The sequence below is a fragment of the Ursus maritimus genome, unplaced genomic scaffold, assembly GCF_017311325.1.
Source record: "Ursus maritimus isolate PB19 unplaced genomic scaffold, ASM1731132v1 scaffold_3, whole genome shotgun sequence".
NCBI lineage: Eukaryota > Metazoa > Chordata > Mammalia > Carnivora > Ursidae > Ursus > Ursus maritimus.
The window spans coordinates 648,532-665,617 of NW_024425563.1; the positions used below are offsets into that span (position 1 = coordinate 648,532).

General features: G+C 47.1%; 1 protein-coding gene across 1 annotated transcript in view; it reads left to right on the forward strand.

Annotated features, from left to right (window-relative positions):
• The window catches only part of PTPRN2 (protein tyrosine phosphatase receptor type N2), a 796,662-nt gene that overhangs the window by 44,550 nt on the left and 735,026 nt on the right, over window positions 1-17,086 (forward strand). The window contains exon 2 of the mRNA XM_040644526.1: window positions 184-234. Within this exon, the coding sequence (XP_040500460.1) occupies window positions 184-234 (51 nt within the window). The remainder of the gene's footprint in view (window positions 1-183; window positions 235-17,086) is intronic.

Here is a 17,086-nt window from a genome sequence, read left to right on the forward strand (position 1 = left end):
TTCCTCCCGCTGACTCAAGCCAGGCTTCCAAATTCAGCATTATCTCAGAAAAGCCAAATCCAAAGAGCCTGTGTGGGTCTGCACTGTTTCTTGGACGCTCAGGAGCCAGCCGATGGAAGAGCTCTGGAGAGCTGCGCTGTCTTCGTAGCGCTGACTCCTTTCTCTTTTGTTTCTCCTCCGCAGGCTGTTTGTTTGAGGATGGCCTCTGCAGACCGTCTGAGACCTGTGTCAACGGTAAGTGTGCAGGTCCCAGCTGACACGCAGCTGTGGGTCTGGGTCTGCCTCGATCCCGCCGACCGTGGACGGGGCTCGCCATGTGGAGCGAACGTTCTGGGTGAGGTCCACTTTCTTCAGTGCTCCTGGAGAGGGCTGTGGAGCTGAAACTTCTCTGGGTGTTAGTAAAAACGTGATGGAAACTTAGTGGAGACTTAACGGAAGTGGAATACGTTGTTTACATGCACGTCCGTGTGTCTGTGTCTACATCTGCGTCTGTACTCCAGGACTGACGGCGACTCACAAGCCCCTTTAGAGCAGTAGGTGGTGGAATCGTGTGCACTGACTCCGGCTGGCCCCGCCACATCCCTCCACTCAGAAGCCATTCATCCTTTAGACCACTTATTTCTTCTCTCATTAGGCAGAGAAGAAAAATGTTTGGTGTTTTGTGTTTTCCGATAGGGCTCTAAGCCCACAAGGAGCAGGAGTCCTCCTGGTAGCTGGGTCAGGAAGGGGCAGGCACAGGCGCTCCCTGCAAGGGCTGCCTCTCCGAAGAGACCTGGTGTCCAGTTTGATGGCAGCAGGTCTGGGGCAGTGTGCCCCTTGGTAGTGGCCTTCAAATGCTAAGGGAGGAGTTAGGGTACAACACCCGCACAGAGGTTTCGCCCAGTGCTGGGTCTGCAGGTGGGCCCCATGTAGCTCTGGGAAGACCAGCGTGAAGGGCATGGCTGCTTCCCTTCCGCTCCTGCCTATCTCTCCAGTGAGTCTGTGGAGTGTGTTTGGGGTGTGGATTTTGTCCCTGCCTGGATGCTGGCACAGGCACCTCTCACTCCCCCAGTTCTCTGTGCCAACAGGGGCGTCCGTAGCTGGAGCCCGATTCACAGAGGACTTGGGCCCTGGAGGCCCTGCCATGCGTGAAAGGTGCCTTCTGCCTGACTGCACTTGAGCTAAGCTGGTCCTTGCTGGGCCAACGTGAGGCACCATTTGAGGGTCTGAAAGTCAAAACCCAGGTGCTGTGAGCGTCCTACAGAGAGAACAGTCCTGTGTACCAGACCTGGGATTTCGGGGCTGGAAATAATCATGCTTGTGTCCTGGTCGCTCATGTGCCCTGGGGACAGATTGCTACAGCTCTGGATAGTTCTGTTTTGTGGGTGGTATCTATGTATTTATTTGTTTTTGGCATTGGGAGGGGTTTGGGGGAAGAATTCTGTGTAGATTGTGATAATGGCGACCTAGGCTGGAGGGGGAGAGCAGGTTAGAACCTCCATGATGGCTGGCTGTGCTGTTTGTAGCCGCGTGACCCTGCCAGCCTGGGCGCGTCTGACTCTTCTACGTGGTCCGGCCTCTCTCTTGGCCTCCCCTCCCAGCTGCTTGTGATTGTACCAGCTTTTATTTGGAGGCAACTTTTAAAAAATAATCTTATTTTTAAAAATATGCCACCTGCCCTCAGTGAAGTTTGATTATAAAGGAAACAGGTGTGTGTGTGTTTAATTAAATTGGAGACGTCAGTGGCACCAGCACAATAGAAACTGTGGTTCCGTTCCCTCTCCTTTGTCCTTGACAAAAACCAGGCCTAGGAGTCTTGACCATTCTGACAGTTTTCCTTCCCCAGCCTCAGCTTGCCTCCCTGGCATGGAATCACATTAACGTTATACACGATAATAGCTCTGAGTTCTTTGGAAAAAGAAAGTAATTTAAATGTAAATATAATGTGCAGACTTTGATTTCTGGAGACAGAACAATATTTGATATTTTTTCTATACAGTTAAGGTCTAGGAAACAGCAAAGCGGGTGTCGTCCAGTCTCACAAAACTGTGCGCTAGGAGTAGCAGCTGGGAGTGACAAGGAAAACACGCCCCTGGATCTGTGGTTTGCCACTGCATCATTCAGCCTACCAGCTGGTGGGGCAGGGAGGTGTGGCCCAGCAGCTCGTGGGGTCGCAGAGGGCGGGCCACTGTGTGGAGTCCAGAATGTTCTAGGGTCAGACACAGGTTTCCTCTCTTTTCCTTTCTCTTCCCCTTCCTTTTCTTGGGATATAGATAGAAATATATAAGCCTATTAACCTTATATATGTTCTCAGAGTGTCCAACAGAACTTTTTAATCACAAATGAAATTAAAATGTTTTCACGGGGTAAGATACTTTATAAAGAAAGTCAAAAGATAAACATACTTACTGGCTCACACCTATTAGGATGGCTACTGTAAAAAGCAAAAACAGAAAACAGTAAGTGTTGGTGAGGATGTGGGGAAATCTGACCCCTCGTGCACTATTGGCAGGACTGTAAGGTAGCATAGCTGCCTAGGAAAGAGTGTGGAGGACCCACAAAACACTAAACATAGAATAACCATGTGACCCAGCAATCCCAAAAGAATGTCCCAAAGAATGGAAAGCATGGCCTCAAGTAGATATTTGCACACCCATGTTCACAGTAGCCTCATGCACAACAGCCAAGAGGGAGAAACAACACAAATGTTCACCAACACATGAAGAAACAGAATGTGGTACCCGTGTAGCCTGGAATGTCGTCAGCCTTGAAAGGGAAGGGATTTCCAACGTCTGCTACGACGCGGATGAACCTCGAGGACATCGCACTCAGGGAAGTAAACTAGTCATGAAACGACAAATGCGCAGGCGCCGGGGTGGCTCAGTGTGTTCAGCGTCCGACTCTTGGTTTCAGCTCAGGTCATGATCTCAGGGTGTTGAGATCAACCCTGCATGGGGCTCTGTGCTTAGCGGGGAGGCTGCCTGAGATTCACTCCCTCTGCCCCTCTCTCCCATGCTTGCTCTCTCTGTCTCTCTCTAATAAATAAAAAATCTTAAAGGGGGGGCAGATGCTCTGTGACTTACCTCTATGAGGTCCCTGGAGCTATCAGATCCACAGAGACAGGTGGGCACCGGGGGACTGGTGGAGGGGGATGGAGTTAGTGTCTAATGGGGGCAGAGTTTCAGACTGCGGGACAGAAAGTTCTGGAGATGGTGGTGCTGATGTTTGCACTGCAGTGTGAATGTGCTCGATGCTGCTGAACGGTACCTTAGAGGTGGTTTAGTTGCCACATTTTATGTTATTAATGTTATGCGATTTAATGTCACAATTAAAAAAAAGATACCCAGATTGGGAGAACCATTAGCAACATTTGGTGGACTAAAGGTTCCTATTCTTAATTATGAAGAGCTGCCACACCTTATAAGAAAAGGGCAAAGCATTGAGTACGAAATTGGGCAAAGGTATAAATGGTAATTTGCAGAAGAGGAAATGAAAAGGGTCCACATATTGTATGAAAATATGTTTATCTTCAACACGACTTAGGGAAATTTAAATGTAAAGCACACTCAGCAGATTGCCAGACATTAAAAGATGAATAACACATCCAGTGCTGGTGAGAACCCAGGGAGGTGGGCACAGACCCACTCTGCTGGGAAGCATGTCAGTTGGTCACGTTCCTTTGGAATGTAATCTGGCAATATCTATTAAACGACATACTCATTATTTGTTTTGGGGACTCACATATGTAAAAGCAAAGGTATGCAACAGTATTTGTAGTGGCAAAAGCTGCAACACCTGTAAGTCCACTGATAGGGAAATGGTTTCGTAAATTATGGCTGGTCTATAGTATGGAAAATTACACAGATACTTAAAAAGGAGTTAAATGTCTGTTTCCTGACCAGGAAAAATGTGATAGGTAGGAAAAGTAAGTTGCAGAGCATATTTTCTGAGAATATATATATATATATATATACTCCCCACTCCCCCCCCCCCCACGGATGGCCCGAAGGGAGAACGTACCAAGCACCCCTTGTATCTTTTGGGGGAATGAGGGCAATTTGGAGAGGGTATATATGGGGGGAGATTAACTTGTGTTTAAAGATGTTTGTTTATTAAAGCAATCTTGTGTTACTTTTGTAATAAAACTTACCTAATAAAGACATTTCAGGGTCTGCTGAACTGGTTTTGAAAGGCAGGTGGGGTTTAGGCCTGCTGACTCCGGTGCTGATCTTTACCAGCCAGCACTCCAGCCCAGCCCGTAGCCCCCACAGGGGTGGCCCTGAGGAGCCATGCGACCCCTGCTCTGGTTTCAGATGGAAGCTTTGACAGAGAAATGTCTTCAGTGTCTCAGGTGGGTGGTCAGGCAGGTAGTTGGTACCTGGGAGGTGGTCTGTGGGGTGGGTTAGTGTTGGGCAGGATGACAAGAACCTGTGGACGGCATAGCCCCGAAATCCAGGGATGGACACTTGAGGGGGCCGTGAGGGCAGGGAGTGGGTGCTGGGGCTGTCCCTCCTGCATCTATCAGTGCAGGGCAGCCTTGGTGGGCCCGGCTGTGTGTAGAGTGGGGCAAAGGCCGGATCTGGAGGAAAGGCCAGCGGGGTGAGGTCTAAGGCCACATACCGCTGCCTCTCTCTTGTGTTGGCCCTTCCAGGTGCTGCTGCTGGTCCTCAGGTGGCACAGCCTCCGAGGCCCCAGCATGTGAAGGAAACTCCCTCCCTCCCCTCTTCTCTCTTTCCCTCCCCTCTTCTCTCCCCTTCCTTCCTCTGTCCTTCTTTGCCTTCCAAAGCTTTCTTGGGGTGTGAAGAAAGCCAACCAAATCAGTGTTTTTGTTGGAAGTGCCCAGAACGGTTTTTTATTTTCCATTTTTGTGTTTAGTGATCACAGGCTGGGTCTGTCAGTGGCAGGTCATGATGTACTGGGGTACCCCGCGCACTGCAGAACGTTTGATAAACAGAGCTCCTGTTTTACCACGCTGAAAAACAATAGAATAAGAAGAAGCTGTAATTTGACGACTGGGGGACAATGAAAAAAGTAGAGTCAGTGTGAAAGAGATTAAATAGTCTCAGTAAAACCGATGCCATATGAGTTGTGACCACCTGGAGAGCCTGAGAAAGCCTGGGGGTCTGGACGGCCTGAGGCCCCTATTTTGTGCAAATGTCTTCATATTACATCTGCAGCTATGTGTCCTGAGTTTTCAGTTAGCATTCTACCGCTAGCATTTTCTGATGCTGTTAACAACCATTTGCAAACTTCCTTTTTAATCTCTGCCTAGTACTTGAAGTGCCAGAGTGTAACATAACCTTGAAAAGCATTTCCATCTTTTTAAATATTTAAGATACATTCACTACTGTTTAAATTAAAATAAATATCATAGGAGAAAAGAGCTTTGTGCTTGAAGTTTTCTTTAGTATTTTGGTCATTTTCTTATAAGATGGTCTTACAGATCAGATTAGTGGATCACGGGCTGTGGGGCTTCGGGGCACGTGACATGCTGGCAAACCGATTTCTACAATGTGGTCTTACTTTGGGCCCCATGGTATGCATGAAAGTGAACACCTCACTTCCTAGCGTAAGCATGATCTTTAAAAAATCTTTGCAATTTTGCTTTCCTTTTTTATTTACGTATGGAGTAGTTGATTATTAAACCTTCGGGGTCTATTTTTAGGACATAGCATCTGTTTTCGGTTGTTTCCCATTTACAGTTATTGGCCGTGGACTCAAATCCACTGAAAAAAGAATTTAGAAACCTGCTTTCCTAGTAGTTATGTTACTTACATGACTGCATGGAAATTCTTTTTTATAACCTGTTCTGGATTGATGAAATCATCTCTTTCTCTTAAGATGGCGCTTCTGGAGCACTTAGTTTTTTCTCTAATGGGCAGAATTGTTTGAGTTTGCTTTTGTAAGTTGTCCTCCTTGTTCGTTTCCTCCCCAGTCTTGGGGCCCCTTGTGCGTAGTAACCCCGGTTCCTGTTGGCTCTCTGCAGGGTCTTCTGTTTCTCTGGTTTCCATTCATTTGCCATGTTCCCCTCCAACTCGTCTGTCTGCCTCGCTCTCCTCTCCACCCCTCTTGCCCTGCAACTCTGTCACCTCCTGGCCTGAGACCTTCAGCTGTCCCTCTTCCACAGAATGAGGTTAGACTCCTGAGGCCAGCATGAGCATTTGAGGTCATTTACCATTTACCAGCTCCAGTCTCAGGGGTACTTTAAAGTGACCTCCCTTTGTCTGGTTAGGTTCTCCGTTGTTTCCACACGATCCCATTCCCATACCCTCCTCACCTTCCCCCAGTTCTACCCACCTCCCCATCCATTTGTGCTCTGGGATTGCCTTCCTCCCACTGCTCACCAAAAACACGGTTTGTCCTACTCAAGGCACTCAATGAGTATTTTTCAAAGTTTGTGTTTTAACTTCCCTTCTGGATTGAAGATTTTTGAGAAATCTTAAAGTACCACCTTTCTTCTTCTAGTTATAATATGCATGTGGGAAATATTTACCGATTTCCTGACAATCTGCATCCTGAGCGGAGATGAGTGGTAACAGTTGAATGAGCGATCCTTTCCCGCTCTGTGCCCTTCACTATGTCAGCCCAGCTCATTCTCTTCAGGAAAGTGCCCTGAACTTGTGAGAGCGCAGACCACTCTTGGCCCACCCGCCCTCCTTGCCTCTGCCATTAGGTTCCCGCCCTCGCACGTCTCCTGCACACTCACCAGCCCCATCCTGTCGGCCTGGCCTCACTCACTGTCTTCGGGTTCTTCCTCCATCCTGGCCAAGGATTGGCACACGGGTACGTTGTGAACCCTCACTCACACTGCCTGCCTGTTGGGGTGGCTGATGTTGGTTGGGGCTGGGGGTGACCTGGCGGGACTTGGAATTGACTGCTTTTCTCAGAAAGGCATTTCTGTAAGCTACTTGGGGACCCTCCCTACATTTGTGACCAGACTGTATGACTGGTGTGAGCATGGATTCTCACAGTTGTAGTCGGGGGCGTCACAGGGAGGGAGAATGCCCGAGCAGTGTTGTGACTCACACGTGGGGTGCAGGAGCAGCATGTGAAGAGATGGACATGTCTCTTCTTAACCATTGCAGGGCAGCCTGTGGCTCCTGCCGCCTTCCCATATCCTGCTCCTGAGCTGGAGTCTTTTTTACATGTCTGTTGAGTTCTAAGGAGTAGAAGTGGAAGGACAGAGAGTAGGGCTACCCGTGCAAGCTCATGTTTTATTCCTGGAGGGTTTTTATTTGATGTGCGACCCAAAGGCAAGTCTTTGTCCAGAACGGTTTCTGTACAGCAGCCGCGGCCGTATCGACCCCTGTTTTCTGTGGGTCGAGGTGCTGCAAACCTGCACTCTGTGAAGTTCAGTGACAGGCAGTGGAACTAATTCCGTCCTCTCTTTCTGATGTAGTTTCAAGTGTTGTATGTGGAGACAGTTAGGGCCCTTTTCTGCAGCTCGTAGAGCCAGAGCTGTTAATAGATTATTTAGATTTTGAGAAATGTATAGAAAGAATACATTATTGAGATTTCAAAGATTTTTGTTTTATTTTGCTGTAATAGTGAGTTTGGCACATTAAAAAAATCAACAACTCAGATACTTATGTGTGTTGGTTTAAAGCTCAATGGCTGTTTGGAAAGTAGAAAATTAGAACCAAATGTTTTAGGGGCCACCACACACGTATTATCCACAAAGTGTAAAGCAAAATCATCTCTCATATTATGTGGTGATGGTTTCCAGAACTTTCTCGTGCCTCAGTTCTCCAGAGACATGCCTGCCAGGTTAAATAAAGCACTCCTGGGGGCTTGAGAAGGATGTTATGTTGTGAAGTTCATTTAAAAATAAAACTCATTAGAAATAAGGATGTGTCCTCTATTTGTCATTTTCTGGTGACACATACCATTCTACGAATGTTACGGAGGTGATACGAAAACTCTCCTCTGTCAGAAAGTCCTCCTGGTTGATTTACAATCTCCTCCTCCTCTCCTTAGAAGGCAGCATGTGCTCCCGGGTGCTTACCCCCCCCCATGAGCTCCTGAGATTGGGGAATATCTTCGTATTCTGGGGGCCGGGATGTCCCCTGACATGCAGAAATCATCAGCAATGGCTGACAGAATGAAGAAATTGTTAGAGATCAAGGAAGGAACAGGAAGGCATAATTTTACACCAAGTCATAGTGTGTAAGTTCTCACTGCTTATATTCACATCTGTTAAATGGATTTTTAAAATAAAAAGTTTTATTTTCCTGACTATAACCTATAAAATTGGGAAATAGAGAATAAAAGACACAAAAATATTACCCCAAATATAACACGATAGCTCGTTCTAATTCTTCCATAAGAGCACATTGTCTTTCTTGTTCTAAAATTTTTATACGTAACGTTTGATGTGCTCAGATAACGGACGTGCGTGTAGGACAGCGCGCACCAGTGAGGGCGCCACCCAGGGTGAGAAATAGAGCGTGATCACGACTCGAGCCCACTTTGGAATTCTTCTGATAACAGAAGAGGGGCAAAGTCTTAGTGTAAAAAAGAACGTGTTAGTACTGTGGTCCTCCCTTGCTTTTCTCTTTTAGGGTTATCATGTTGCTTCAAAAAAAATTGTGCAAATAGTGTATGGACATATTCTCCTGAAAAGTGAGCACTGGTAATGTGCAGACTCAAAGGCAGAGAGCTTCCTCCATATCCCTTCACTCTGCCAAGCATTACCCCCCAGAGGCAGTGGTGGTTACCAGTGGCTGTGTGGCCGGCCAGACCCTTTTCCATGCCCATTAACAGAATGTGTCAGGCATTTCCTCATGAAAAAGATCCCGCAGGTAGTGCACTCATTGGTCTCGCCCCCTTTGTCTCAGTTAATTAATTGTCGAAACGATGTGTGTTGTCCAGGGCTGCTCTGTGGGCAGGATCATGCCCCCTCGTCCTCACAGAGGGGCAGCGGGCACCCCACCTGCAGACCCACCGCCTAGAGATGTGGGATTATATCACCTGGCATGCCCAGGAGGCTTGTTGCTCTCCTAAATTCCAATTAATCAAACCTAAAAGGAATGGAAATTAATTACCAAGTTAAACAGCGTGAAGCAAAGTTTAATTTGGCATATTAACAGGAAGAAATGCAGTTTGAGCCTTCACGTTAATGACCTGAGTTAAAATTGACTCCGTTCCGTTTGTGCATGTGTGCACACTCAAGGACGTGCACGTACACAGCCGTGCACACCCACATATACAGCAGCACTGATATGATCCTGATTTAGTCATACTGGGTGTGTCTTTGTAACTGAAATAATCAACAGTGCGAAAGTAATGTGAGTGTATATTGTTCCTAACAAACAGAGCAGTACAAATCCCCGTGAGTGATGAGGGTAGGTTCAGAGCCTAGGTGTGCTGCCTGGAACTTGTCCTCTTCCCTCCAGTCGGGGTGTTAAGAAGATGAAGTCTTGTGGATTGCATTTCTGCACATTATGGTTCTGAGGACTCTGATCCCCAGACTTCTTCCCCATCAGACTGCCTCCTGACCCTCACTTAGACTGTATTGTCGTTCTTGCTGCTGGAGTCAATTAATAGTGAACCAAGCTAGGCCCTGCTGAGTATGCCTTGGGATACTAGTAGGGTGGCCCCTTGGTCCCATTCCCAAGGGCACAGAAGTGGCCTGCTGTGGTTCTGTGTCGCACTCATCATTGCCCTGCTGGGAAGGCCTCAGGATGCTCCCCAACCACAGGGTACAGTTTGAATGTCCCACCTGGTGGCCTTGGCCTCACCTGGCCTCTCTCTAGGACTGTTCTCTCACAGGACACTTCCTTCAGCCAAGTGGCTCGTTCCCCACAGGGCCCCGGCACCCTGCTTTCCTAACTGTTCTCAGATGTCATCCTGCCCGATGGGTTTGCCTTTCACCTCACCTTCTGAAGGCACCCCCCCCCCAGAGGAGATGGAGTGCAAGAGCGATTGCCCCATTTCCCAGCTGGATGGCTGACTTTGAGGTCAGTGGACATGCACATTTGTTAAGACATTCTTGAAATACCATTTTTTCCTTTTGCTCCCAGTTTCTAGAGTGATATACTAATTCATTGAATTAACTCCCAAATCCCCAGTTTTGAAGTTGGGATAGGACAATTGTGCAGTAGATGAAACTCATTTGCATGTTTTATGTTGCATATCCAAACCCAGAGCCATTTAGAGTGTCTCTCTCTTAACTCAGAGTTCTAGTTGTAGATGGTATTTTGTACAGGGTCCAGGATCCACAGCCTTCCCACCACGGCTCTGAAAGTTGAATTAGCTTTTTGATGAACGAGCAGATCCCCTGTACGGAGCCCCTTGGGCACCGTGTCTCTTCTGTTTGAACAGGGCTTGCTGCGATGAGTGGTCAGCTGTAAGTGGGCGACACTGCCACGTGCTGTGAGGACAGTGACTGCAGAGCGGTGTCCGCCTCCCACACCTACCCTGGCCTACCTTGATGACCTGAGTCTCGGCTCACTTGTCTATGCTCTGATATCACCTTGGTGTTTCACGTTCTCGATCTCAGTGTCTAAGTAAATGCCCCCAGCGTGGAAGGAAGGACGTGCTTTATTGTCAGGAGCAACCCGTGCTTCAGTGAGACAAACCAAGCAGATTCGATTATATCAGAGACAAGAATTGTTAATGGTTAGGTTTATATTGCAGTAATATTTGCTTTGCAAAATTTTCTTTGTCTTTCAAATGCTTTAAACAGTTTGTTTTTACAATATTTGCAGCCAACCTGGTTTTTACAATTGATACTTGAAGCAATAGCTCATTCTTTTCTACACTGTCATTGTCACCTGTTAGAGGGTCGGACGGCTTGGGCTGTCTTTCGAAGCCAAGATGGCAGTTTCATGAGCTCATTTTAAGCCACCCTGGATTTTCTGAGTGGACGGCTGTGCTCTCTGCAGGAGCCCATGTCTGAGGAAGGCACTTCGCAGTTTATGAAGCTGTCAGTGCACAGAATTGGGAAGCCTATCTTCCTTTTCCTCCTCCCCTAGAGTCTGGTTGCCATGGTGATCAGAAAGCCATCCAGAATGGGGGTGGGCCACAGTGTCCTGCCTTTTCCCAGTCTGCAGGGGCACCTGCAAGAGCAGAGATGACACGATGTGTGCATTCATGTCTGACTGCGGGGCCCCCTGTATGCGCTCCCGTGGATCAGCCCCGTTCTAGGGTGCTGTTCCAGGAGTAGGCTCATGCCTGCCAGCTGTGGGGACGCCCACACACCGAAGTACCTTGTTCCAGGGACAGTTTATTTAGAGAATGGACATGGGTTTGTAGCAGGGATGGTTTTAAAGTTTTTAACATATTTTCATAGCTGGTCTGTCTCCCTTTCTAGGACTCTGAGTCTAGAATTGCTGCCGTGTTTAGAGAAATCTGCTAAATCCTGATTTAATTTTGATTCTATTTTGCTGGAAGTATTAGAGGAGACAGGAAGTTGGCACTGGGTATCAGAAGCTGTTGAGGGGCGCCTGGGTGACTCAGTCAGTTGAGTGTCTGACTCTTGGTTTTGGCTCAGGTCATGATCTCGGGGTCGTGAGATCGAGCTCTGCGCTCAGTGGGGAGTCTGCTTGAGATTCTCTCTCTCCCCTTCCCCCTGCTCCTGCTCTCTCTCAAATAAATAAGCCTTAAAAAAAAAAAAAAGCTGTTGATATTTTCAGCTACAACCAAGAGCCTGGATGAATAGTGTATGTCAGTAGTTCTGCCACTTTGAATAGCACAAAAACTCTTTTATCATTAAAGCAAAATTTTATACTAAACTTTGGTCCTCAAGATTATACTTAAAAAAAAAAACCACCTTACTTTTTTGGTGTATGGGAGACTGTTAGGCCTAATTCCAATGGTTAAGACAGTGGAGTGTTGGTAAATGTCCAACAACCAGCTTTGAGGGTGCAGGGAGGCTGACTTCCAGCCAACACGATGCACTTCTGAAGCACAGTTTCCAGAGGTGGGTCTCTGTGTTGAATGTCAGTTCAAGGACGGTGACCAGCGGACTCTGTTACAGTCTGACTCAGGTGGTTCTCACCGCTGAGGAGGTCACGTGATCAGGCTTGGTTTGGCGTTGTTTTGGAACCTGCCGTACTTTGTTACCAGGGCTCAAGCTTGTGAGGTGTTCCTGCTGATTAACACCCACTTGTTTCTTTTGTAACTGAAATAGCATTAAATAATAGTGTGTTTGCATGGGTTATACTTTTCTGAGTGTTTTCACATATGTTATCTCATTAGATTTTTGTAACATCCCTGAGAGATTTTTTTCTCCCCGAGATATTTTTGTTCTCATTTAACAGATGGCAAACTCGGTCTCTTAGATGTTAAATGCGGTGGTACAGGGACAGAATCCCATCTGGAACCCACGGTTGACCCAGCCTACTTTTCCTCTGACTGAACCCCCATTTGCTTCTCAGAGCTGCATGGAATCACGGTGGTTCACCATCAAGTGCCTTTAAGATGCATGTTCTAGGTTCGCTATGAAGCTCCATGGTAGCCGTTATTTGCCTCTTGTGAACTCTTTAGGAAGCTGGCAAAAGAGGAAATGGTCATGTATGGGTTAGATGAGTGCTGAAGCCTGAGTAACTGCATTCCAGACGACCTCTGCAGGCTGTCTTGTAACCGAGCGTCTCTGTTGGCCTGAAAATGAATTTCACTGACAGAGTGAATCAGAAGTCTCATACATACCCCACCCCTCGAGAAGTCCTGTGGCCAGGGTACCCATCAATTTAGGGAGGTACTTGGTTACTTTTATATTCAGAAAGGAAAGAAAACAGTTTGTTGAGGGTCTCCCCCCTTTATTCATTTGGCTTGAAATCCCTGTAGTTAGTGGGGTTTTAAGCTTGTTCTCAGAATTGGAAGAAATCTCAGAGACTGGAAAGTGAGTAAAAGTGCACGTATGAGACCCTGTCAGGTTCACATGGCTGGCAGATCAGGGTAGGAGGGTAGGAGGGTAGGAGGGTAGGAGGGGTGGGAAGGAGGGGTGGGGAAGGAGAGGGGGCCCAGTCCTATAGAGGCTTCCTTCACCTGCAAGGAGAAGGCCCACCCCACTCTGCAGGCCTTCAGCAGTATCTTTCGAAGTGGAGAAGAGCTGTTCCTTGGCTTTCCTCTGACTAAAGGGCCCTGTGAGGTGTGACAGGGGGACAGTTTGCTTTCCTGTTCTTGCCTCCATTTTGGGAAACAGACAAACTCAGATTTTTCCTTAAAATAAAACTGAGCCTCTGGAAGAAGAGGAGAGAGCAAGGAGGGAAACTCAGTGGTCTGAGGGGCTCTCAGCATTAGCAGCTTATCTGGACAGACTTCTGAGCTCCTGGAGGTGGGCTGTCTGGTCGTGCAGAGGTCAGGTCAACTCAAGGTAAGTGTTCAGTGTTTGAGCAGTGTGACATGGTGAAGAGATTAGAACTAGCACGAGATGAATGGATGTGTTCAGAGAGCGATCACCCAAGCCACGGTCCGGACAAGCACTGGTCTTATCAAAACTGAACACAAGTCCTCCAGGGTTCATTCCAACAACAGAGATGAACAGGAGTGGGAGATGGTGACGCTCTGGTCGCAGGGTAGGTCCTATGGCAGGTGGTGCTCCGCCCTGAAGAATTCCTGGGGGTGGGGTGGTGCTTACCTGGGGAAGGAATGGACTCACCCTCCCCTCCCATGCCTTGTGCCTTCTCTGCTCTCCCACAGAGATGCATCTCAACGCCTTCCTTATATTCGCGGAGACGTGCACTCAAGGTTGTGTATCTCCCTGTACATGGCGGGGTGGGGGCAGGGTAGTCAGTGACTGAGTTTGCTGTGCACCTCAGTGACCGGCATCATCCTTTTCCTCAGGCTTCTCTTGCCTTAGTCTCGCACTGCATATGTTTGCTCCTTTGCTCTGAGTGCTACACTGTGGAAGAGTGGGCCGCGTTTAGGGTGTTCCCAGTGTGTGCTGTTGTAAGGAAGGCTGCTAGGAATACCCTGTGTGGGCCTTTGGGGGACCCCGCTGACTTCCTTGTGAAGTGAAGGGTGGGGCTTATCTCGGACGCCCACCTGGAAAATTTCTTTCATTCAGGTTATTACTTGAGAGTCTGGAAAAATGAAGAAATGTAAGGAATAAAAGTAAATACATAAAAAGCAGATTATCCCATAAGCCACTAGAAAAACAGATAGTTGTCTTTTTAAGCGCTCTGATGCTATTGGTCAGTCTTAGTATTCTGGCCAAATAGAATAAATTGTCTTTGTTTTCCCAGCTGTTGAAATAAAATATTGTAACCGTATTTGCCTGTAACCTAAGTCCAGAGAGAACTGCCCCACTTCTACTTTATTGTTTTCCAATAAGTCAGATCCCATGATGATGGTAGAAAAACCCCCATTCCTTATGTTCTCCTTCGGCTAGGTTTCTCTCTCACTTGCTGTGGGGCACGCGCAATGCCCTGGCCTTGGCTACTCTATGACCTGGGTAGGATTGTGTTTTTCTTACTTGTTTCAGGGAACAGAAGTTCAGTTAAGCATTAGTAAGACCACCGAGACCACCGCGGATGGTGGGCCCGGGGGCAGGGCCAGTTGCCTTTTCACGTGCAGTCCCCAAGCCATCAACTCCATCTGTTAATCTGATTGGCTCAGGCCAGTCTTCAGACTTAAACCACTGAGTCACGTGTCTCCTTCTGGCCCAGTAGAGTCCAAACTGGGGGGCTCTTGAGCTGTTTACACCCACTGCTTCAGCGGGGCTGGTAGGCTCCTCTTTATCACAAATGAGGGTGTATTAGCAGTTCATAGTTTGTTTCTTCATTCTCTGAGAAGAAACAAAACAACGAGACCCAAACTTTATGTATTTTTGAGTCTGCTTATTGTGGATTAACGTTTTACTTTTCTTAGACTGAAAGCCTGATGCCATTGATTCCTCTTGTGTGTGTGTGTGTATGTGTGTGTGTGTGTGTGTGTGTGCGCACGTGTGTGTCTGTGTACCTTTGTATATGTACTGTGGTCGTGATCTCTGGTACAAACGCATCGGACTGGAAGTTAGGAAGCTGGGGCCAGCCTGGGGCACCAGCCTTTTTCTTGACCTTCTCTATTCAGGTTGCTGCTCCATTGAAGATACCGGATTTCTCACCTGTAAACTGAGGAGTTCGGCTATATCAGTGGTTATCAACCTTGGTTGCCCATTAGAAATACCTGGTGCTCAGACATTGCCTGGCAGACTTGAATTAGACTCTCTGGGAAGTGGGGCCTGGGCATCAGCTTGCTTTCTTTGCTTCCTTTCTTCTTTTTTTGAGCTTCCTGAAGTGACTCTGATTTGCAGTTAGAGTTGAGAAGCACTGGGCCACATGATCTTTAAGAAAACTTCCGGCCCTAAAAATTCCATGATCTCTGCGCTAAAACGCCAGCCATGCTTTGTGCAATGAAGCCAAAGGTATGAGGGGAAATTCAGTCTCCTCATTATTATTTCTGTGGTTTGTTAGCAAGAACGTCATTAGCGTGAACGATACTTCTCTGTGGACGCACAAATCAATGCAGATGACTAACTTGCCATTTAACAAATTATGGATTACAATGCAAAACTGTCTTAGGTAAATAAATAACCCTAGTCTAATTGAGTGATAGTGTCCTGTTTTTCATTATTAAGGATATTAGCCCAAGACACAGGAAGAGTATGAAAAAGCTAGCAATTGTTACTGATACCTGCATGGTGTTTTACAACTTATAGGTGATTTCATATGCTTTATTTCGCTTGAGCCACAAAATTCCAGTTGCATCTTAGATTGGCTGCTTGTAAGCCTGTTATTTTGTCAGCTAGAAAGAGGGTAGAGTAACGGGGAAAGCAGAAACGTGAATAGTTGTCCACAACATGGTCTGATACAACATAACAGCAAGGCGTGATCTGGGCCTACAAGGTCTTTGGCAGTAGAATTACCTAAGTTATGGAGGCCGGTGACTTAAACATATGCCATGTAAGGTGAGGAGATAACTCTGTGTTTGCTGTAGGGGGGTCCTTTTATCACTATATAGATGCATCATGCAACGGGAAGACCACTGCGCAACAAGGGAGAGGATCTGGTTTCAAGACCCAAAAGTGTGTTTCCAGGCTGAGCGGCTGAGCACACATGACCAGGCTCAGATCTGGAGCACACATGCTGCAGGCTCAGAGATCTTCTGCCCAAGTCTAGCACATGCCTGTCATGTAGCCAGCTCTTAATGAGCATGTTTTGGATGCTGTTGGACACATATGTTGAGGGCAGTGTCTGGGGCAGAGACATATAATGGACAGGTAATGAGCATGTGCCATGGGATTCAGTCAAACAGGACGGAGAACCAAGTCTCCCCTTGGTTTGCTTGTCTGTAGAGTAAATATAATAATATCTTCTTTGTATAAAGGTGAAATGGGGTATTGCAAGTAAAATGTTGAGTATGTATGCAGCAAATACTGGACACTCAGTGGATGTGAGGTAAACTGTTATAACAGTAAGTGCCTGCAGTGAGCATCCCTCTGATGGAGGGATAAAGCAATACACAAAGGACTTGCATGTGAGATGGGGTAAGGGAAGCTATATGAAAGAAGGATAAGAAAAGTATAGAGAGTAAGGAGGGGACGGACAGAAATGGCTTCAGTGAGAATCAAGACAGGTACAGGGAAGAGGAGGAAATTGTGAAGGCCGTAGAGGTACCACCGTGTCTCTTCACAAAAGTTTTTTGAGGTGGGCACTCTTGGTGTCACCCCATGATAGGAGAGGAGGCCATGGTCATACAACTAATTAGTGCTGGAAGTAGGATTTGTACCTGTCTGTAATCTGGGCTGTTCTACAGCCTTTCTAAGTAGATGTGTCATCCTAAGCAAGTTGCTTAATCTCTGGAACTTCAACTTCCTTATGTTGAAACTGGGGATAGTGCTCTTTATCTGAAGGTTAAGTGATAATGAGCATAAATGGTTAGCATAGAACCTAGCATGCAGGTGATATTTAATAAATGGCATAGTAACTCTGCTGATGATGGTGATAATGATGACGATGGTGACCATGACGGTGGTGATGATGGTGGATGATAACAGTGGTGGTGATGATGATGACGATGATGATGGTGGTAGTGATATGGTGATGATGGTGGTTATAAGGATGCTGATTCGTGATAGTGGTAGACAATGGTGACAATGGTGATGGTGATGACAATGATGACA